At 36.5% G+C, this 24,989-nt stretch overlaps 1 protein-coding gene and 1 long non-coding RNA gene across 2 annotated transcripts; both read right to left on the bottom strand.

The window, feature by feature from the left end:
* Positions 1 to 3,902: 3,902 nt before the first annotated feature.
* LOC133790824 (uncharacterized) lies at positions 3,903 to 6,012 on the bottom strand. The gene is made up of 4 exons (XM_062228608.1): positions 5,748 to 6,012; positions 5,370 to 5,487; positions 5,040 to 5,268; positions 3,903 to 4,293 (listed from the first exon to the last, which is right to left on the bottom strand). The coding sequence occupies exons 1-4, from the start codon at positions 5,897 to 5,899 to the stop codon at positions 4,265 to 4,267; spliced, it is 528 nt and encodes a 175-aa protein (XP_062084592.1). The 5' UTR covers positions 5,900 to 6,012; the 3' UTR covers positions 3,903 to 4,264.
* A 16,211-nt stretch (positions 6,013 to 22,223) lies between these two features.
* LOC133790823 (uncharacterized) lies at positions 22,224 to 24,989 on the bottom strand. The gene is made up of 2 exons (XR_009874081.1): positions 23,068 to 24,989; positions 22,224 to 22,845 (listed from the first exon to the last, which is right to left on the bottom strand). It is a non-coding gene; the product is annotated as an uncharacterized LOC133790823 (long non-coding RNA).

Raw genomic sequence — 24,989 nt, 5'->3', positions numbered from 1 at the left:
TTTGTGAAAAGAGTAAAAGACAAAATAATTTAAAATCTAAAGACAAAATACGATGTGACAATACAATGCTACGAACATCTTTTCTTATCTTCAATAATTTGAAATTTGAAGAAAAAATACGATGTGACAATACAATGCTACAGGTATATTTTCTTATCTTCAATAATTTGAAATCTGAAGTTCTTAAGACAAAATAATTTGAAATCTGAAGACAAAATACGATGTGACAATACAATGTTACGGGTATCTTTTCTTAAGACAAAATAATTTGAAATCTGAAGACAAAATATGATGTGAGAATACAATGCTATGAGTATCTTTTCTTAAGACAAAATACGACGCGACAATACAATGCTACGAATATCTTTTCTTAAAACAAAATAATTTGAAATCTGAAGACAAAATATGATGTGACAATACAATGCTACGAGTATATTTTCTTAAGACAAAATACGATGTGACAATACAATGCTACATGTATCTTTTCTTAAGACAAAATAATTTGAAATCCGAAGACAAAATACGATGTAACAATACAATGCTATAGATATCCTTTCTTATCTTCAATAATTTGAAATCTGAAGACAAAATACAATGTGACAATACAATACTACGGGTATCTTTTCTTATCTTCAATAATTTGAAATCTGAAGACAATGGATATCTACACTATAAAATAGGGGTGCACACAGGACCCGCAAAACCCGAAAACCCGCAAAACCCGCCCGACCCGAATCCGGAGAACCCGTTTTTTCGAAAAACCCGAAAAAATCGGGTCTAACCCGACCCGAACCCAAAAAAATCGGGCCGGGTTCGGATTTATGAATTGTGTGCTGTCGGGTTCGGGTGTAACCCGAAACCCGACTGAGATTTTAAAAAAAAATTTAATAAATAAATAAAATCTGTAAAAATTTATAAGCACTAAAGTAACTAACCCGACCCCTTTTTTTTGGTCTTCTTCTCCTTCGTTTCATTCAAGCGGCAGCTCCCTCTTGGTTCAAGCTTCAGCACGGCAGCCCAGCCTCGGAGCCTCCCTCTTGGTTCAATCTTCAGCACGGCAACAAGCAGGAGATAAGAAGAGAGCCCAGCCGAGTGGAGTGCCTGCCAGTGCCACTGCCCAGACGAGAGCCCGGAGCCTCCCTCTCACCCTCAGCTCTCACGCGGCGGCACCACGAGATCGGACGGCCACCACCAGCGGCGCGACACGCCTCACCTCACCTCGCCTCGCCTCGCCTCGCCTTGCCTCGCCAGCAACAGTCGGGTCGGGTTCGGACTCCAGTAAGCACGGCAATATAATATATATATATATTTACATTTAGTGTATATATATATATATATATATGTTAGGCAGTTTTGTTTTGGTATATTTATAAATTTAACGGCTATGTTTGCTGAAATAAGGCAAGTCTTGTATGTATGTACACAAAAGTCAGAGATTTTGGGTTTGAGATTTTGGGTTCATTTTGAAATTTTTGTTTCCGAATGCAATTTTTGTTATACAATTTTTTAGTTAAACTTTTGTCAGGGCAATGAACATATGATGCATGCAATGCAAAAAAAATGGCATTTTTGAAAAAAAATGGTATTTTTGCAAATCTGGACTTTTCGGCCCAAAATCAGAAATGGCCCAGCAAACCCGAAATTACACCCGAACCCGAGTGAACCCGAACCCGAGCGAACCCGAACCCGAACCCGAAAAACCCGAAAATTTCGGATCGGTTTCGGTACCATTTTTCTTAACCCGAAACCCGCAAAACCCGAACCCGATGAGCCCGAAACTCGAAAATCCGACCCGTGTGCACCCCTACTATAAAACATGGGCTTTATATAGACCAACAACACATACAAATCAACGTGGATTAAAGATGAATTCTCATTATGGTAGATCAGCTTATTTGGCCTCGTCTTCTTCTTCATATGATGATGATTATTATGATGATCTATAAAAGCAAGTGGTATGTCAAATTACTGCTAACAACAATTTTTGCATCGCTCAACACCAAAATAACGAAGGGTCACACATGGGCTCAATTCCTGGTCATATAGTAGTCAACCGTGACCGAGAAAATGTTGATTGCAATCTTTTCAACGACTATTTTGCAGAGAACCCTCAATTTTCTACCTCGATGTTCCGCCGAAGATGTCGAATGGGTCGTGCTTATTCCTTCATATTTAGGATGTTGTACAAAGGCATGACAATTACTTCATCCAATGAAGAGATGGACTCGATAAGCTCGGGTTATCAGGTCTACAAAAAGTAACAGCTATATTTCGAATGTTGGCATATGGTGTACCGGCAGATGCTACTGACGAGTACATAAAAAAAAAAGAGAATCTACTGCTTTGGAAAGTTTGAAACGATTTTGTTGTGTTGTTATCGAGGTCTTTGGAACCCGCTATCTCCGAGCACCTATTTCTGATGATGTTGCAAGGCTACTACACATTGGTGAACATCGAGGTTTTCCAGGAATGTTGGGTAATTTAGATTGTATGCATTGGAAATGGAAAAACTTCCCTACGGCTTGGGGAGGACAATACGCTAGTCGCAGTGGATCTCTGACTATTATTCTTGAAGTTGTGGCTGACTATGATATTTGGATATGGCATGCATATTTTTGGTCTACGTGGATCTAACAATGATATTAACATGTTGGAGGCGTCCCATCTTTTTGTTGATCTTGCTGTGGGTATTGCTCCACTCGCTAAATATGTCATTAAAGGGAAATAGTATAATATGGGTTATTATTTAGCCGACGTTATATATCCAAAATGGTCTACTATTGTTCAAACCATTCGTGAGCCACTTGGCCCGAAGAAACAATTATTTGCTCGAAAACAATATGCATGAAGAAAAGATGTAGAACATGCGTTTGGAGTATTGTAATCAAGATTTTTCATTGTGGTAGGACCAACGCGTCTATGAAACAAGAGGATATTACATGATATAATGACTTCATGTATTATTTTACATAATATGATAATAGAAGATGAAGGTGACATTAATGCACCAATTGAAGAACGACTCGAAGTGCCAAATCCAAAAGTTGAGATGGTGGGTAATGATGATGCTCGGTTTCAAGAATTTCTGGCTCGACATAGAAAAATCAAAGATAAAGATGCTCATATTGAACTTCGAAATGCATTAATTGAACATTTGTGGGACGAATATACTAACTCGGAAAATTAGTCTAATTTAATTAATATTTCAAGGGTGTGTTGTGTTTGGAGTTAATTGAAAGTATTTTATTTTAGTAGTGTAACATTTAAATAGGAAAATGTAATGTGTTATTATAATTTGTCAAGTTTTAATATTTATGATATAAGTTTCATGTAATTAAAATTAATAATATTATTTTTACTTAATGAATTAACTAAATAAATAAATGATAAAATAATATAATAATAAAAAGAATATTACATTTTATTAAAAAATAATATAATAATAAAGAATATACTTTTTGCTATAAGATTCCTTTAGTTTTGATATTGGTGCAACACCATGTACCATATGTTGTTATGGATTGAAAATGCCCTAAGATCCAAACCAAGCTAAACTTTGTGTGTCATTTCATTGTCTTATTACATAATAGAATTAGAAAAACAATATGTACGGTTTGTTATCTCAATAAAGTTCGCAGTTGGTATGTAATGAGAAAAAATATAAGTCTTTTGACACTCATTAGAGCGACAATTAATTCAGTAGAAATGTCGATTATAAGAACTTCAATAGAAGAGCAGTAAATATTCACATAAGGCTTTTAGCAAGTGTTGATACTTGAACAATAAAACTTTAGCAAATTTACTAATTAGGATGACGTTGTTTTTTTAATTAGGAGTATCATGTTGTTTTTATCCCAATTTTCACTTGGATTTAACGAACTAAATTCTGACAATCTACAAGATTTAACGAAGTAAATTTCATAGATTGTCATATTATACTTTCCCCATGATGTAAAAGGGATGGGTAGTCATGTGTAGTTAAGTTCAGATCAGTTCCAAAAGCACAAGTTCTTTATGATTTTCATATCTAACAACACCAAATACAGAAACAAAAACGTTAAAAGGTAAAACAAAATAGTAAAGATGATGGTGGAAGGTTAAGCTTTCAATTTAAAGCAGAGCAAATCCATAATCAGTTTCTTCGCATTTCACTTCCGAGCTACCACCATATGTCTTGAAAGGTACAATGTGCATCATCAGAACCTCTACATATGACTTAAACACTGACACCAATCTTAGAGCCAATTTTCTGGAAAAGTGTGGATTAGACCTTTATACGAACCACGAATGAGCCTGTCCAAAAATGTCTCAAGCATCATTATCATGTACATTTTCACAAAACATCATCTCACGCTAGAAGGGAAACCATAACAAGATACTTATGGAAGCAATTTTGAGGATAGACCTAGTAGTAATACAAAATAGATAGAGGATGAGTAACTAGTCATTGGGTTGGACGAACAGGAAACCCTAAGAATTCAGAATCTGATAATGATTGATTAAGTTGTAAATATTACTAATAAAAAAGATATTAGCTGTATCCTCAAATAAGCTTAGGTGCTTAGACTTAACGACAGAGCTTAGAGTTCAGAAGCTTGTCTAGAATCTACAAAAAAGGGCTTGAAAGGTCTTGGCATGTTTCTAGTGCAGGCTATCAAACAAGACTACTAAATCAAAAAGTTTTGAGTATAAAAAATACTAATAGGTGTTGAAAGACATAACATAACAAGTCCAGGCTAATTAAACTTAGCAACAAAAGTTTACAGATATATCAACTATACAGTGTGTAAATGCTTTATTCAGCTAATTAACATAACAAATAAGTCGAAGGAAGAAACAGAAAGGAAAAACCACAATTCTATGATCGTTGTTGTTGCAGCCCTGCGGAGCAGCTTTTAATGCGTAAAACAAGAATATTAACCTTGATGCATTAAATTAACAAACCAAGAAGAAAACCAGAAAGCTTCATAATCAAGTGCTTGTAAAAAGAGCCAAAAAGGCATTAGCAGCGATAAAGATCACAAGTGCAAGTAACTCACAAGCTGGAAGATTTGTTATATCAGCAGAAACAGCACAAGGAATTCCCAAGTTAGAAAGAGCTCCCCTTATGATTCCACATGGGAAATTGAGATGCATCCTTGTAACTTGTGTAGTCTTGTTCTCAGTCACAGCCTCAGGATTATCCTGAGGTACATCTCCATTTTCAGAGGGCTCAATCGACACCCGAGAAAGCCAGCGAAACCGAGTATCTTGCAGTACAAATGTACCCTAAAAACACAACAAACAAAGGTGTGTGGTTCTATCAATTTTAAGTGAACACACATCTTATACTCAAAACTTCCCTCATTGATTCTAAAAGCAAAAATTACCCTATGATTGGTCTTCAAGTTATCAATCTGCTTCTTAAAAAGTTCAGACCAGAAGTCCTTACAGATGAATTTGATAGCCTCTAGATGATCACCGAAGCGAGGCCGATCCATGGTGTACCTAAAAATAAAATAGACAATTGAATTTGTATACAAAATGCATATAACTCAAAGACCGATTCTTAACCTTATTACTATCTATCCCTTTTTTCATCTTCCTATAAATTCTCGGAAACCAAACAGCTCCACTAAAATCTATAAAAATAGTTCCATTGCCATCAATAATTGTGGTTAATATAGTCAATGAATAAAATTTCAGTCTTTCAGATCCAAATTCCAGAGCTTTAAAAACCCTAAAAAAAAGCCAAATTGAAAAATTACCGTTCAGAGAGCTGAAGGCCGACCTGGTAACCAATGGCCTCGATGCTATGGGCGGCGAGATCAGGCTTACTGGCGTAGAATCGGTCGGAGTAGGTTGATACCATCTCCGTCAGTAGACTATCCACGCAGCTCTCTGAGACTTCTCTCCCCATTCTTTCTCTCTCTCCTCCACTCTGCTCTGCTTTCTCTTTTTAGAATGAAGAAGATGATCTGATCTTTCCGGCCATGAATGGTGGGCTTCTAGTGTAAGTCCATAATCGATAGCAGAGTCATGGGCCTTTTTGCAAGATTCCAATTTAATAGATCTGCTGATATTTTATAGCAATTATTTATTCCACTATTTATATATTCCAATTTTTATATGATTTATTACTAAATCATAATAAAAAAAAAGTGACATATGTAAAGTAATAAAGATTCAATATTAGAATTGTTTAAGAAATAATATTTAATAGTTTAAATATGGTAATTTTGAAAATGATTGCACTCGGGATTTTTTCAAAAACATATTTTTTTCTACTTTTTTACGGTCCCTGATTTTTTTTTAAAAAAAATACTATCATAAGTTTTCAGAAAATATATTTTTAAAGTTTTATATTTAGAAAAATACGGTGTCAATGAAACAACTAAGAAACAACAATAAGACAATAACTAAACATTAACCATATTTTTTAAAATCAAAATATATCTACAAATAACTAAACAACAATTAGACAACAACATAACAGCTATAAATAAACTTAAACAACTAAAAAACAACATGAAAACAACTATATATAAAATCTAAACAACACAAAAACAACTAAACATTAACTCACTGCATACTACACACATTTAAAAACAACAAATGAAGAACAACTAGAAGTCAACCCGTTACATACTAACATGTTTTTTTTTATAAAACAAATCAAAATATATTTGAAACAACTAAACAACAATTAGACATCAACAGAACAACTATATATAAACTTAAAACAACTAAAAATTAATGTGAAAACAACTATACATAAATCTAAACATCTATACATAATTCTAAACAACTAAAAAAAATAACACAAAAACAACTAACAAACAACTCAATATATTTTAAATCTAAACTAAAATTAAAAGTATACGTAAAAAAACTTAAATTAAATTAATAACAAATATACTAAAAACTAAAATAAAAAGGTTCATAATATGTCTTATTACTCAATAAATATAAACATATAAATATAAATATAAATATAAATAAATAAACATAAATCATTATAAATATATATTTATATATATATATAACAATGTCTATTTTTGACCAAACCAAGCCAACACCCTCTTTTGTCCTTGTTTAACGCCCAAACGTGACTTCCACTTAGGGGTAGTCGTAGTATAGATGGGCGGTCGATTCCACAAGGAGGTAAAGAAACAAAGTTAATCAATAAATAAATGTTAGAGATAAATAATATGAAGAAAATAGAACAAGTAATATTTTTGTTGTTTTTTAAATTTAAAGATTAGAAATGAAAATAAAATAAAGTGTGATGTAACAATAGGTAACAAATAGGAAGGATCAAGAATCACCAATATGCATACTTATTTATTTGGATATTTGATTCACAAAAATTACACAAATGGATAGTTCACATCCCAACTATTCATTTGGAAGATTTAACATTAAAGCACAAATATATTTCACAAAAATGCATTCAAGTGATTAATATTCTTTTACCGTGAAAGGATGAGATAAATCTTATGAGAAATCTAAAAATGACATTATACCATTGGCAATAATGCAATAAAAGATTGGACATAAAACCTAACACAAATATTACTTTTACCATTTATAAAATACATAGAAAGAGCATAACTAATTCTATATAGATTTTAGCAAAAGTAAATATATATGGATGAGATGGAGAAAATGATAAAGATATTATCTATATTATTTTCACTAATTTGATAATATATAGAAAGTGCATGACAAAATCTATATACTATTAGTAAACATAAATATAAATAATAAGATGAAGAAGTAGAGATGAAAGAAAATAAATCACTAAAATATATAAACTTTAAGCACATGGTGAATCAAAAATACCAAACAAAGTCATAGTGCATATAGGATCATCCTAACCTTCCTAAGAAGGTTAGCCTATTATGCTAGACATTCTCATGAAATTCTAGAGAGAAAATATGAGAAATGTGACTAAAATTTGGTAGAGTTTTGCTACCTAAAAATTACATACCAAATGTGAAGAAAGTGTCCCTATTTATAGATGGAGAGAATGACTAAAAAGAAATTAAACAACAAAATGAGGTTTACAAAATAAATATGAAATATTAATAATAAAATATGATTTTAAAAAAATAAAATCTTATTATTAATATTACCCTAGCTATTTTGGTGTATGGTCAAATGCCATTTTTCAAAAGTACCAAAAAAGATGAGCTTTAATGCTCAAAATGGTAATTTTGCAAGGCCCAATACCCACAAAATATGGGTTGAAGGTGGCTAGTGACAGCTGGTCCATTGAACAATTTCTAGCTAATGAGAGTGCGACACGTAGGCAGCTGGCTGGGGTGAATTGGGCCTTCATTTGGGGAAGCTTGGGCGTGCGTGTGGCTGAAGGAGGACTGATGCTGAAGGTTGACTGAAGGCAGATGGGCCTTGGAGGCTAGGAGTGAAGGGTCTCGTTGGCCTGGTCTTGCTTAAAGGAAGGATTTGGTGATGCTTGGCAAGTTGGGCCTTCAGCTGAAAGTGCTTCAGGTCACGTTGAAGAAGGAAGCAAGGAAGGAGACTAACAAAAGGTCAAAGCTGGGTCAAAGGTCAAAGATGGCTGCTGGGACGCGTGGCATGCGAGGAGCGCGACAAGTGGCACTGAAGGTGGAGAAAGAGGCCAGCGGGCCTGGGCTTTCGTTTGGGCCTTCGGGACTGGGCCAAACTCCTTCAAAAATGCCATTTTCTTCATTCCTTTCTTCAACTTTACTTATTTATTTATTTTCTTTTCTTTGTGACAAAATGCATATTTAATTCCTACAAAATAACAATAAATTAAATCATAATTAAATATTTTTATTTATAAAATAAATCATATTAATTTAATGAAAATATTAATTAAACTTAATTTATTTTGGCTATTAAAATAAATAAATAATGCAATTTTCACCACTAATCAGTCCTTAATTAGTAACTTGCTCACACCTCACAATGTATAGAAAATATGACACTTAACCACATGCATGCTGGACATTACACTCTCGGTGTCATTGCATGTTGTGAAGCGGTGGATCTACAAACAATATTGAACTGATATGTTTGGCCTCAATACGACGTGACTTCATGTAATTGGCCTCTGAGGTAAGCCCTTTCCAAGTCTTGGTCTTGCTGTCTTCTTTTTTCTTCACTTCATCGGTGCTTTCGTACCAACTGAAGCACCACCAACCATTTTTACTTTCTCCAAGCTTTTGCCCACTGAACCCTTTCTCATGGTAATTCTTGTTTTTTTTTTCTTAGTCATATTATCCTCTTCTTCCTTTAACAGTATTAAAATATTTTTTAATTATTGGCTTGGGACCAAAATAATATGATGAAGCTAAAGCGAGAAGCCCACCACTAGCGACCACTGAGCTAACATCGGAGAGCTTGCTGACTGGAGGAGACACCGTATAAATGTAAATTTTCCCGTGTAACTGTATAAATGTAAAAATTCTCGTACAACCATATAAACATTATTTACTTGATTAATTAAGTGATCTGTGTAAATTTTCCTAAAATAAAATGGTAGCCACAGAGGGGCTACTCCCTAAGCATAACAAGTCTAGAAAAAGAGGTGTTAAAACCCCAAACAACCAATACATGTGCAGATCTATTATGAATTCTAGGAATTCAAACTATCTTAGCACTTACGGGTCGTTTGGTATACATGAATCTGGAAACGGTAATGAGAATATGAACACTTTATCATGTTTGGTACTAAGTTTGAGTTTTTCTAATTTGGGAAACTGTACTCCAAGGGTTTTAATTTTTCCTGATTCTGGGTTAAAGTGAAACTCATCTAACAAATGTTTTTCAGATACCCAGGAATGTGAAACACTTCAAAATTATTATTATTTTTTTTTAATTCTTAAACCAATACTTTTTAGTTAATGACTTATTTGTATTTTTGAAGCTTATAATATAAAAACAAATATACATATATCAACTATAAAATGATAAGTAATATTTATTTATATAAAGAAATTAATATGTAAAACCTTTATATCATTACTTTAGTTTAAATTAATAAATAAAATATTATTAAAAATGAAATTGGGGTATTTTTGTAATTTTAAAAATTATACTTGATTATAATATTTAATAGTTGTATTTCTTAATTCTGTTAAAAAATATTTTATGAGTAAAATTGTTTATAAATTATAATCTACGAAAAAATTTGGTAATTTTTTTAAAATGTCATTTGCTATTTGTAATTGTATTATTTATTATTTTGAAGAAATATATTATTATATTAATCTTATGAAAATATGAAAATTTGACAGATTCCTATGCACAACCAAATGCAGAAAGTGATATTCTTACGAATCACAAATAAGATTACAGTACACAACCAAACACAATGATGTACGTTTCCAAATCATCATATTACTCGCTTCAACTTTCCAGTAATATGAAAACTATCAACTCCGGCGAAATTGACAAAGCTGAAAAGGCTAAAATAAATTAGCACTCCACCACTCAGCAATAGAGCCAGTTTGGACACTCTTGACTAACACTTGACAGTCAAAGAACAACACAGGGGAAGACCATATGTGAAAACAAGATTCTCGCAAAGCCATAATAATAGCCTGTGCTTCAACTTCTACAGTTGAACCTGCTTCAATCTGTTGGGTCTTCAAGTGAATGATCCTAGAGCTCCCGTCCCTTACCACCATAGCTACTGAGGCTTTGCCCTCTTTGAGGGCCGCATCAACAAAGATCCTAATCGATCCAAAATTCGGAAGGAGTAAAGCAAGCCTATCAATAACAGAGGCGATAGAGGTCTGGTTCACAGAGGAAGAGTTGCTCTTCAAAAATTCTGTCACATCTACCTTATTTTTTTCTAACAGGGTACAAGGATCACACCTCTGATGTTGATTATACGCAGCATTCATAGCATACCAAACGTTAAAAAGAGCATAAGACGCAAACAATGTGAACTCATACCTTAGTTTGTTTTGTGATTGCCTCGTTCTTTAACCATTTAGGATCCAATAAACAATATCTAAACCTGAGTTAAACAACAATTGGTCAGTCCTCATGCACCATTGACTTCCAAAACAGACAGCCATAGTGATAGGGCACTGAAAGAAACAATGCATTGAAGAGTCCAAACCATTCCCGCAGAGAGCACATTGGTAAGTTGTTCCGAAGATGGAGCGAGTCTTTGACCGAAGGGGAGAGCATTAATAGCCAACTTTCAGAGAAAAAGCTTGACCCTGTCATGGAGCTTTGCATTCCATAAGCTCCTCTAAAGCGAAACAACATCCATGGCCCTGTTACTGATCACCTTTCTATACGCCTTTTTGGTTGAAAAACTGCCATCAGTTGAACTCCAGAAAAGAGTGTCTTTTATATCCTCTGGTAAAGGCGTTAAAGACATAATCTGCTGGATATACTCAGGCTTGAACCACCTCCTCAATTCCTCTTCATCCCACTCTCCTAACTCGGTAAGCAAACATTGGACAATATCTGTGGGTTCCCAAACTCTAGGATTGATCAATCCTAAATACCGATCAAAATCAACAAACGACAACCAAGGAGATGCCCAAATAGGTGTGTTTTTCCCATCTCCCACTTTATAACATGTTTCTCTTCTCAAGGAGTCCTTCATGCTCCAAATTCCTTTAGCAATGAATGAAGCAAACTCAGGAAGAGTAGCCTCCCAAAAACTTTTATTATTACAATATCTCTTGGATAACACATCAACCCCAGGGCAATTTTTCTTCTCTACCATAGCCCAGGCCAGCTTAGTAATTAACGCCTTGTTAAACTCCTTGAGAAGGCGTGCACATGGGTCAACCCCAATCCTCTTGCATCCTTTGGACAAGGGGTGCACACGGGTGGATTTTCGTTTTTGTGGGTTTCAGGTGGAGAAAAGTAGTACCGAATTCGGTCCAAAATTTTCAAGTTTTTGTTCAAATTCAGGTTTCGGGTTTGGTTGGATTGGGTGGGGTCGGTTTCGGGTTGGGCTGAAAATGGGCATTGGTACAAAATTTTCAAAAATACCATTTTTTACACTTTTTTTATTTTTTAAAGTTTGTTGTTAGTTTGGTTCAATTGATTTTTTTACAAATTGGGCCTTGGTAAAATTTTTGAAAAAAAAAATCATGAAACATAAGTTTATAGAAAATTAGAAAAGAAATGTGATTTTAATATATTTCAAGAAACAAACTACAAAAGTAATATACTAAAGCATTTAAAGATAAAGTCCAAAGTCCAATCTCTTACCTATTATCTATTATCTAATGTCCAAAGTCCAAATTACAAACAGAAAAATGTCAAAAGTCCCAAAATACAATCATAAACAAACATAAATGCCATAACTAGTTAACTACAACCATAATAAAGTCCATAACTCTACAACCATAAACATAAAGTCTATGAAAATCCAAAATACAAAGAAAGAGATTAGTAGTATGTATGACCACTCCTTCCTTCCTTTCAAAATTCAAATGTTCAAATAAAAAAATTTATTAAAGAAAAGAAATCAAAGATAACAAATAACAACACACTAAGTAAAATAAGGCACGAATAAATTCTTACAAGCAATTATTTCAATTCGTAGATTGTTGTGTAGTTGAAGCGGCTGAAGACTGAACATTGACAGAGGATGAGGCTGGCCCAGCACTAGTAACATCATCGGTCATCTCTACAAATATTATTAATATAAAAAGATAAATATTAGATTATAAAACATTCACACACTTAAAATAAATATTTATAAGTTATAAGTTGCAAGTTAGACCATGAAAATCCAAATAAAATGTAATAAATTACCTGACTCAAGATACTCTGATGTTTGAAGCGCTTCTTCTTCATCCATATAGTCTCGAACAATGATGGGTTGATGTGATCTGCTCCACCAGTTTTTTGAGACAAATTAATGCTTCGACCATCCTTAGGCTTAGTGAGCTTCTAAAAGGATCTAAAATTCGACCTCCTATAGAAAATGTCGCCTCAAAAGCAACGGTGGTAACCGGTATAGCTAACACATCACGAGCCATGAGTGATAAGATCTTGTACTTGCACCCACTACTAGCCCACCATCCCAAAACATTAAAATTCTCATTTGGTCGCTCAGATTCCTCTTCCAAATATTTATCGACCTCATTTTTTGTCATTCCATCATCCTTCTCCAATCTCTGTGCCACAAACTCATCATGCAAATTACATGACTTATTGACAGTAGGTTGACCACTAACAAGCATGACGAATGTGGATGAACCACTAACAATAGACTGAGACTATAGTTAAGTCATAGATGTCGATGGATGAAGACTTGATGTTGTCTCATTATATTGATCAAACATTGCATGTATTGTCTGGTCTACCATTTTCACCATCTATTTGCACGTCATCTCATCATAAGTAGCACTAAAGCTGTAGTGTCACAAATTTGCTAATAAGGCTTAGGGTCTTGATTAGCATGTCGGAAGGGCAATAATTGATTTAATCATGTTAATATGTGAATTAAATAATTATGTGATTAGAAATGCATGTTTAGGTGAATTAAATATACATGTGGGCCCAATTTGGTTATTAGGGGTATATTTGTAATTTTAGCCTGTTGAGGGCATAAATGCAATATATATGTATGTTTTGATTGATACCATGAGATTGTGGTGATATAATTTTATGTGCGACCCGAGACGGTCCTAGGGAATGGATTAGCTAAAAAGTCACAACGGGGTCGAATACTCGGCTCGGGAGGAACCTAAGGGTATTTTGGGAACATAGTTGGTGTTCGGGATTTACCGGGTAGTGGGTAGGAATTTAGCGATTATTTGGGCATGTCGGGATTAAATGGGGATTTATAGGAACACTCAAGGATTTAGCGGGATGTGGCAAATGACGGGATTGCCCTTGGTGACTGTAATGCCCCAGATTTCCCTATTATGGTTAATGGCTGGATTAGTAGGCCAGGAGGGCCATAATTGTTTAATTACGCCATTAAATTCATTTATGCATGTTTATGAGAATTATATTATAATATAATGTTAATTGTATGCATGTCGATGATATATGTTGAGACCACATTATGATGTGGGTTTGTTCGAGCTATTCGACATGAGACGATTGTAGAATATTGATTAGCGGTTTAGTCACAACGAGATTAAGTGTTGGGACTTGGGGTTGAGTCTCGGGGTGATTTTGATGATTAGAGTGTTACCGGGAGATAAAGGGTAACGGGATGTGAGTTATTGGTGTATATGATTATTGAGAATAGCGGGAATTGGAGAGCGTTAATTATGATTAACGAGGTAGGAGGAAAGTACCAAATATGCCCTTGGGAGCCTTTAGAAAGTATTAATTGACCTAGGGGTAAAATGGACATTTCACCCCTAGGATAGATATAACTCTTGATGGCTGAAGAAAATGATGGAAAAACAGAGTATGCAAAAGAGTTCTCCCGTACCTTCTTCTCTTCATTTTTCTTTGTGGTTTCTGAACCAACTTTGAGGATTCAAGCTTGAGGAGCAAGCCTTGAGAGTTTGGGAGTGTGTTCCACCATTGAAGACCATCATAAGCCGAGCCTTGGGTAAGTTTCTAACCATGGTTTTCTCTGGTTTGCCCTGTTTTGGTTTTGTTTTGCAGCTGAGTTTACTAGAGTGAATTCATGGTTTTGTGGGGAGTTTTGGCTAGGGTTCCCATGCTTGTGATGTTTGGGGTGTGTTAGGATGGTTTTTGGGTTCTTTTGGCATCAAGAATAGGCTTTGGAAGCTTGGAAATCGAGTTAGAATCGAAGAAGTTGAAGAAGGTCGATTCAGGGGTGTTTGGGCCTGGAGGTAGCGCTACAGCGCCCACCCTAGGGCGCTATAGCGCTCCTCAGGAGGCTTTCTGGCACTTGGGCGGTTCTGAGTAGAGCGCTATGGCGCTAGGGGTTGAGCGCCGTAGCGCTACCCTGTTCCTTCCAAACCCCGTTTTGAGTGTTTTTAAGGGTTTTTGACTTGGGGTTTCAATCCTTAAGGCCCGGGATCGAATCTACTCACCGTGTGGGCATGTTTCGAGGTCCTGATGGTGGTGCTTAGGTTAAGACCCTATTATTGTGGATTCTCATTAATGGAGGTTATAATTGGTTGTGATTAGGTAACCGCTAAGGAACTAAAAGGTCGATCGTTCTCAGGGGTCGTCTTTATCATACTTCTCGCTCGAACTTGAGGTAAGAAAACAGTGTATGGATACAGTTGCACCCTGTACAGGTATATAACATGCATGGTTTGATATTGAGGCATATTGGTTGATATATGTGAACATGGATTGCATATTAAATGCTAATGCATGCTGATTATCTGTTTAAGACATTGACTAGTCAGGGACCGACTCTAATGTCGATGATCACGCATTGAGTGGCTCTATGGCATTAATGCGGGACCGGCCCTAAGGTCGAAGAACTTATAAGCGCTTGCCTGGTCTACAACCAGATGTCTATAGCCAAGGTATACGACCCCGATGACCGTTAGTCACGTGGCTAAGGGACGTTGTCCATAGCTTCGACTCTAGAGTCGTGAGGAAGGTTTTGTTGGTGACTAATCACCATGCACCTGTCCTGGTCGAACATATGAAAGAATCACTTAACCGTTAAGCCCTGGTGACCCTATCGTCACATGGCTAGAGGGAGCGATGCTCGTTATCGTGGCTTATAGCCATTGTCACCTACTACTTGGACTAATAGTCTTGAGTGGTTATCACGACCGTTGTTGATATTATATCATGTCTTATTGTGTTTTCTTGCTGGGCCTTGGCTCATGGGTGCTTTGTGATGCAGGTAAAGGGAAGGAAAAGCTTAACCAGCCCTGAGTGGAGAGCTTGGGCGATGTTGTGTACATACAGGGCCGCTTGACCGCCACGGTCAAGGAGTTCTCAGAGGGACTAGGGGTTTACCCTATTTTTGCCGCTTAGGCCGGCGGGGATTGTAAATTTGGAACTGTAGCGACTCTTTTATATTACGAACTACTTGTAAACATTCTGAAAAGCTCATGAGCAGTTTATTTACTTAATGAAATGTACCCTTTCTTTTTTTTTTACCGGTTTTTCACCTTAACCTAATAATAACACTTAGATCACGTTTTTAACCAAAGGACTCGGGCAGCGGGTCAAATTTCCGGTTCACCGTTCACCGTAACTGCTCTGGGGTAACCAGGGCGTTACAGTGAAACTAAAGGGTTAGGATAAACTTGGGGGCACTTTGGTCATTAGAAATTTTAGGGGAGTTGTGGATAGACTTAGTTTAGTATACCACTTATATACTCACTAATCATTTTTTGTATAGATGTCCTAGTAATTGGAATGATATTGTGGGATGACATTTTTCTTACTAGAAAGTACATAAACAGAATTCTTTATATCTCCCTTACTCACTATCTCTCGGCTCCCTCTCCTTCTCTTGAAGGCTTAGGCAATTTTGGAGAATTCTGGTGATGAGGCTTTGAATTTGAAGCTAGGAACTTGGGGAAAATAAGCTAGGGGTGTTGGAAACCTAGTCTAAGCTCGGAATCTCCAATGAGGTAAGATTCAAAGCAAGTCTTGTTACTGAAATCTTTAGTTTATTTTAAGTGTCTTAAGGTTTTGAATTTAAGTGTTTGAGCTTAGGTTGTGGTGAGGTTTTTGTTGAGTTTTTGGGTGCCTGTATCATTTCTTTTGTTTGGATATGAATCCTAGGCTGAATTCTAGGATTAAGGTTCGAGATTGGTGAGTTTCAGGGAGGTTAGCTCGTAAAATGCATGGGGAATTCTGGGTTTTGGGGCTCGAGACGTAACCCTGTTCATCGGGTGTCGCGGCTCGCTTGAATGTAGAGGCTTGGGGGCCTCATAATTTTGCCCAGACGCTGTGGCGCAGATTGAGGCACGTCGCGGCCTATGTCCTTCAGCAGATTGAGCTTTGCTCTTTGATTTGAGCGTGCCGCGGCCCTTAATGGTTGGGCCGCGTCTCAAATGGGAAATATTGGCTATTTGAAGAGTTTAAGCTTGGGAACCCAAATGTTAAGGTTCGGGAGGGATCCTACCACCCGGTTTAGTAGAATCCAAGGTCCTAGAGGCTAGAATAGTATTCCGAAGTTATTAATTGGTTTAAGGCTTGATGGATTGTTAATATGGATGCGTTATGACTAGGTTTACGTCAAAGCTTGGATTAGGGGACTGTGCTCGGAATCACGGTAATCAATCAGCTCAGGACATAGGTAAGAAAATTGTTTGTGCCCGTTGAGAAGGGAATAACCCTATTATTTGTGTTTCAGGGCATGACCCTATTGTTTGTGTTTAATATATGTATGAATATCTATGAATGCTATGTTGTGTTATGCATGTTAATGAATGAATGGCAAAGACCGAGAACGGGAAGGTCGGAAACGACGAAGGTCAGATATGGCAAGGGGCCAGGATCGGCGTTAAGCACACTGAGTGCAGGCTGCTAAGGCAAGACCCTCCAAGGGTTCTGAATCCACCTGCTCGGTGAAGACTGCGAACCCAAGGCCTGGTAAATCCCCTGGGTCGGCGTAGGTCGTTATGTGTTTAGTTTGTTGATTGTGTTTGCTACATATTGTGGATTGATATTTGTGAATTGTTATGTGTTGAGTTTTCTTGCTGCGCTTCGGCTCACGGGTGCTCTATGGTGCAGGTAAGGGCAAGGGAAAGGTCAACCAATCATGAGTTGGAGAGCGTGGAGCGACGAGTACATGTTCGGCCTACCTGGCTACCACGACCAAGGTTATCTTGGGAAATGTATTGTAATGATTGGCTTTGTCGTTTAGGTCGACCGTAATTATATTTTTGAGTTGTAATACATTTTTTAAACAATATTTTGGGATCTCAAATATACAACTTTTATGATTTCAGTGAATGTCCAAATATTTATATCCAATATTGTCAAATAAGTCTTTAAATTCAATTTAGTCACACTTTTCAACCTGAAACCTCGATTAGCGAGCTAATGACACATTTTTAACTCACATGGTAACGACTCTAAAGTAGTAGGGCGTTACAAAAGCAATGACTGAGATACTCAAGCTTGTATCCTGGGTCAAGGACCAAGGCAATTAGAAGTGCCGCATTACAATTATCAAGCTTTCCCCAATACTCGTCATACCTTAGTTTCATGCTCGTTTCCATTTTCCTCAATAACTCGTTCTCATCATCGTCAACTGCTAAGTCATACAGCTCATGTTGCACATGGCAGATCTCAATGAAGTACTTATTAGCAGTAATATAAGTAGACCCACTAAACTTTAATGTTATTTCCTAAAAAGTCTCCAAAAACCTCAAAAACACTAGAGTGTTATCCCAATCAACATCACCGAGGGGGCTCTCCTTTGGTTTTCCATCTTTGTCAACCTCATCAAAATATCTCATATAATTAGCATCTGATTCTATTCTGTCAAATGCCTTCCAAAATTTCATTGCACAATTGAGCATTAGACATGTGGAGTTCCACCTTGTTGAGACATCTAAACACAAAAAGCCATTTACATTCAATCTTTTCACCCATCACACGCTCCTTAAAATTTTTAGCCTAGAAGGAGAAGACCTAACGAACCTCACAACATTTCTAATTGCTGCAATTAACCCATGTTTTTCCTTCAACCCTTCAGTGAAAATTAGGTTCACTATATGAGCGCAACACCTCATATGTAAAAACTTTCCATCCAAAATTAGTCCCTTCTCTTTCTCTTTGAACTTCCTCTTCAAGTATCTAATGGCAACATCATTAGAGAAGGCATTGTCTGCCGTAATGGTAAATAACTTAGAGATGTCCCATTCTAAAAGACATAACTCGATCTCATTTCCAATGGTTTCCCCTTTATGATATACCACTTGGCAAAATTTGATAATTCTTTTCTGATACTCCCAAGAATTATTAATCAAATGAGCAGTGATGACCGTGTAATTCAAATTTTGAATGAAAGTCCAAGTATAAGTAGTAATCAATATCTTCTCACAGCTCAAAATATTGTTCAATGTCACCTTCTCCTCCTTATATAACTTCAATATATCCCTAGCAACAGTCATTCGAGAAGGGATCTCAAACCTAGGTTGGAGTGTTTTGACAAATATTTTGAACTCTTCACCATCGAAATGTCTAAATGGCAACTCATCCAACACAATATATTGCATGAGGGCTACCCTACAAGCTTCTTTGTTATAAGCTACCACTACTAAGCTTGTTTCCCCCTCTTTCCCTCCCTTTATAGGCTTAAAGCTTAAAGTCTTTTGTTTATGCTCATCAATCTTAAACATACTTAACTTGTAAACTTTCTTAAAATGGTTCCACAAATGACTAGCCTCATGTTTTCTAGTGTCACACAAGAATTCAAACCCGCAATAATTACATATACACTTGGGGGGAGGAGGCTCTTCGTTAGGATCTGTCGGGGGTGGATGAGGATCTTCCTTAGTAAAATGATCCCAAACAGATGACATTTTTCCCTTTGTTTTTCCAAGAGGGATGGGAGGTTTACCCCTCTTTCTAGCCCTAGTTTTTCTACCCTTATCAATAGGAGTAGGGTTTTCAGTCTGAGTGAGAGGTGGTTGATCATTTATCGGAGGATGAGTTTCGTCTACCTCATCAATATTCATTACCTAATACAACATTTTTAAGAAAAACTAATCAACAGAGCAACACACAACAAACCTAATATCCACTACAACAGGGCAGCACACAATCCTATAATCCAATACAACAGAGCAGCACACAAGCCTAATATCCACTACAACAGGGCAGCACACAATCCTATAATCCAATACAACAGAGCAGCACACAAGCCTATAATCCAATACAACAAAGCAGCACACAAGTCTAATATCCACTACAACAGGGCAACACACAAGCCTATAATAACCTACCACAGAGCAACACACAAGCCTAATATCCACTACAACAGGGCAGCACACAACAAGCTTAATATCCACTACAACAGGGCAGCACACATTCACACAAGCCTATATATTATGATCCAATATAACAAAGATAATAAGTTTACCTCAATCTTCAAAGTAGAAGCAATGAATTTAGACTAGCCCGCTTCTGCTCCAATTTGTAAATCCATAAAAATAAGTAATTGTCATTAAAATTTCAGCATTTGAGATTGATATATGACCATGACTTTTAGCATTAAACATATATTATACATAAACTTTGAAAATCAATGAAAGTTTCCTTCATAAAAAAAATTAAAGATCATGGTTAATTAAAAAGAAAAAGGAACCTTAAATGTAAAACCTAATTCAAAACTAATGAACTCACAACTTTGTTTAGTAAAATGAAATATTTAATCACATAGTTTGGAATTTAAATATGTAATCACATAGTCATAGATACAAAAAATAGTGAACATATATAGTATACACATATACACATTATATATTTCATAGATTAGATATTAAAAATAATAACACAATCATATTATATACTATATAGATTAGATATATAATCTGATAATCATAGAGTCATAGAATAACAACTCAGTGAGCCTATAGATAGAGTATATAAGTATATAATATATAGAGACGGAATGAGAGAATAAAAATCAAAATAAAGAGAAAGAAGGTGTGTTCACCGTGAAGGGGTCAGCTGGCTGGTGGCTGCGCCGGTGGTGGCACTGTGGTGGTGGGAGGAGGTCCCCGTTGGGCTGGCATGCTCCCTGAGTGTGAGCCAAAAGAGAGAAAGAAAGTGATGGTGGTTGGTGCACTACAAATAAAGGTAACCTTTAGTGACAACTTTTTAGTCACAACATATATTTTGTGTGACTAAATGCCATTTTTAATAACAACAAAAAATTACTTGTGACTAAAAAGTCATACTTAATCACAAGTTGTCACTAATGTAGTTTTAGTCACAACCTATTATTTTTAGTGATAAAGTTTGTTGTGACTAAAAATACATTTAGTGACAACAAATTGTGATCTTTGTGACTAATACTTTTAGCCACGGACTTTTTAGTGATGACATAGATATAATGATTTTTCCTTAGTCACAAATTTTTTGTTTTTAGTCACAAAATTTGTTGTGACTAAAACTAAGATTTTTTGTAGTGGTGGCTGGCTGCTCATGCGGTGTCTGCGACGGTGGGAGGAGGTGGTTGTGGTGGGTTGTGCTCGTGCGTGAGAGAGAAGTTGACTGGGGTGGTGGTGAAGCCGTGAGGGAGGGAGGGTCCAGTCTGCCTTTGTCGTGTCGTCTGTGTGTGGAGTGGAGAGGTTGCCCATGTGTGAGTGAGAAAGAAAGAGAAAGGGTTATATATATTTTTTAAATACACTCGGTCGGGTTTGGGTGTAACCCGAACTCGTGTATGTTAAAAGTTAGAACCCAAACTCGACATGTGTACTCGACACATGTCGGCTTCGGATCGGATTAGGTTCGAAATGAACGTGTTTTCCAAAAAACTAGGTTCTCGGGGTTCGGGTCGGGTGGGTTATGCAGGTTTTCGGGCTTTGCGGGTCAAATGTTCACCCTTACTTTGGACGACATATTCTATCCCAACTGGTAAAAGCCATAAATCTGTCCTTGTTTCCACACCCAATCCACCAGAATTTTCGATAGGACTTATCCAGATCAAAGTGTTGCGAAAATTATAGCTACGCAAGTGCACATATCACAATTCAGTAATAATCTTGGTAAAACCAAGTATCGTCCTCAAGGACTGAATCACCAATTACCAGTCAATTAATATTTTTGTTCTATTTTGTCAATTAAACTTTGATTCTTGTAAACAAAGCAGAAGAAAATATAAATTGCAAAGACAATACTCAAAGACTCAATAAAACAATAAGTAATAACAAAACCTTGAATTTAAATAATGAGATAGTAATTAGGGCATTTAATCTCATCAACTATCATCCCTATTAATCCCTAATACAGATCAGCAATTTCTTCTTATTTCTTCCTATTTCAATTAACGAGTTGACAAAAGTAGTTTATAATCATATTATGAATTATAAACTTAACCTAAGTGAAAATTCCCTATATTTCTATGGTAAATTTAATCACAAAGACTACAATAACCACACCAACTCAAAAAGATAGTTACACAATTAATCTAGATACTCTCGTTCCAAATTATGATTGTGTCTTGAACAACCAAAGAAAATTCAAATCGCACTTTTCAGATTTTGATTAAAAAACATACAGATAATGACTATAGATGGCGAGTCAATAATCAATCAATAAGCACAGATTGTAAAGAATTAAAAAGAAGATGAAGAAGAAATGATAATTGCATTAGTTCATAATAAGGATTCAAGTGATTCAACTAATAGCTCTAAACAGAAAATTAGTTCATGACTGTCATTCTAATCATAAATAAATTCAAGAACAACATAAAGAAGTAGATGAATAACAAACACTTAAGAATTCTCCAAGCTTTTCAACCACCAAAACAATCTCACTACTCCCCTCTATCTGTCCTACTTTTCAGTTTCCCCCCCTTTTTTTTTTCTATAAAACCTAATTTTTTCGTTTTTAAGAGAGGCGGGCTGCAGCTCTACTTGCACCATGCCGCAGCCCGTGTCCCTAATTCCTGAGACTGTGCACCTCTAGGCCACTGCTCTCCCAAAGCCATGCCGTGGCCCGTGTCTTTGATTTCTGGGATTTAGCTTTGCAAAGTCGCGACCCTCCTTAGCCATGTCGCGGCCCGAGTCTCGACTCTGAAACATTGATTTTGTTAAGTGGCTGGTCGCGACTCCAAAGTGCTCAAGTCGTGACCCTTAAGAAATTCTTCAACTCATGCATTTTTAAGCCCGAAAAATCACCAATGCCTTCAAATCATGTCGAGATCCATCATTTGTCGAAAACAACACCGAAACTTGGATATTCCTTCTCTTTTTTGAACCAATTTCCTCCAAGTATTCAAATCTTCATTTTTATTCACAAAAACTGTAAACAAACAAACAAAAGCATAAACTCGCACTAAATTAAATAAAAACAACATAAAAGACTACCTAAAACACCACATAAGCATGACATAAACTAGACTCAACACCAAACACAGTGATTTAGGCCGACGGAAAAAAGAGATGGAGTACACTAGGATACTAGAGGCAACATATTTGATAAGGGTTGTACGACCAGCTTGGGAAATGAGCTTACTACTCTAACCTTCTAGTCTCTTGAGGACTCTGTCCTTGATAAAAGAAAAAGAATATTTCTTGTTTTTGGAAAGACATAGGGAGTTTCCAAGGAAAGTTGCCTTCTCATCCATAAACTTAAAACCCAACTTCGCCTTCAACCTCTCACGATCTGTCCTTCTAGTATTATCAGAGAAAATGACAGTCGATTTGTCAATATTTACATGCTGACCCAACCAGGAGAAATGAAGGTCAATGAACCCCTGGAGAGCACTAACCTCCTGATCTTTCGCCTTACAAAAGAGGAAGCAATCATTCGCATAAAGAATATGTGAAATAGGCGGGCCGTTTTGGGAAATTCGAAAACTTGAGATGGAACCCTTGGTTTCCACCCTAGCAATTAGCCGAGATAAAACCTCACTACAAAGAATAAATAAGTAGGGCGAGAAGGATCCCCTTGCCTCAAACCACGATCAGGCCTAAAATCTTTCTGCGAGCCTGCGTTGAGGAGCACCGAGAAGGCAACTGTGGAGACACAAGAAGAGATTAACTCACGCACTTTGGTAGAAAAACCAAAATCAAGTAGGACCTGATCCACGAACCTCCACTCCATACGGTTGTAATCCTTAGACATTTCAAGTTTTATCCCCATATCCCCACCTGGCCATTCCTTCTCTTCATAGTATGAATTGTTTCTTGAGCAAGAATCGTATTATCTGCAATCCACCTCCCCGGAACGAAAGGCAATTGACAAGGAGAAATAAGATCATCAATAAACTTCTTAATTATATTAGCCAAGATTTTTGAGATTACCTTATAGACCACATTGCACAGACTAATAGGTCTATAATCGTTGAACCCCTGAGCTGCCTCTGATTTCGGAATAAGCTCAATGAAGGTACGAATCATACTTCTCGACAATTTCCTCGTCACAAAGAACTCCTGGACAGCTGCGACTAAATCTTTCCCTACAGTGTCCCAATACTGTTTTTAAAATTTGGCTGGCATACCATCAGGACCTGGAGACTTCAGAGGCAGCATACTCCAAACCACAGCTTTAACTTTCTCCAAATAAGGGAATCTAGCAATGAAGTCGTTAGACTCCTGACTCATTTCAGGCCTAGTGATCTCAAACCACAAATATTGAATATTCGAGTTGGAGGATTTAAAAGATTCAGTAAAATTACAAGTGAAGTAGGCTCCAATATCTGACCTTCCCAGTAACCAGTTTATCCCCTCATCAGAAACAAACCAAATCCGGTTCCGATGCCTCCTAACCACCGTTGAAGCATTAAAGAATTTTGAGTTATGATCTCCATATTTAAGCCACAATTTTATAGACTTCTGTCTCCAAATCTCTGCTTGGCATTTTGCTATATTTTTCAATTTCCAACAACATAGAGGCCTCAAGTTGCTTATTGTCTGGGGTAATCGGGCGATTCTGAACTTGAACAAAAAATTCCTGAAGCAGCTTCATTTTGTCTTGACAGAATCCAAAGCCTTCCCTATTCTAAATCTTCAAGGCTTTTCTGGTACTATTAAGCTTAGCTTGTAATTGAAAATTCTGCAATCCATGAAAGGATTTATCCCAAGCTCTACGGATGACCTCTATACAACCCGGGTCTCCACACCAAACATCTAAGAATCAGAAAGGGGTGCGAAACATGTCCTTAATAAGGAAAAGATCAAGAACCAAAGGGGCATGATATGAATCCTTAATAGGAAGGATCTTGATACCTGCCTTAGGAAAAGCAGAGACCAATGTAGTATCAGCTACATCTCTATCAAGTCTTTCCCTTTAATCTTAGGAAAATCAGAGATCCACGTAGTATCAGCAGATCTCTAGTCTTGGTAAGCTACGATTTTAAGGTCTTGGTAAGCTACGACGTTAGAGTCAAAGTATCGATAATCTTTTTTATATACTTTAACGATTGACCCAAAGTAATTGTCTTG

This window comes from Humulus lupulus, chromosome 7 (assembly GCF_963169125.1).
Source record: "Humulus lupulus chromosome 7, drHumLupu1.1, whole genome shotgun sequence".
In the NCBI taxonomy this organism is placed as follows: Eukaryota; Viridiplantae; Streptophyta; class Magnoliopsida; order Rosales; family Cannabaceae; genus Humulus; species Humulus lupulus.
This window is presented reverse-complemented; position numbering and strand designations above follow the sequence as displayed.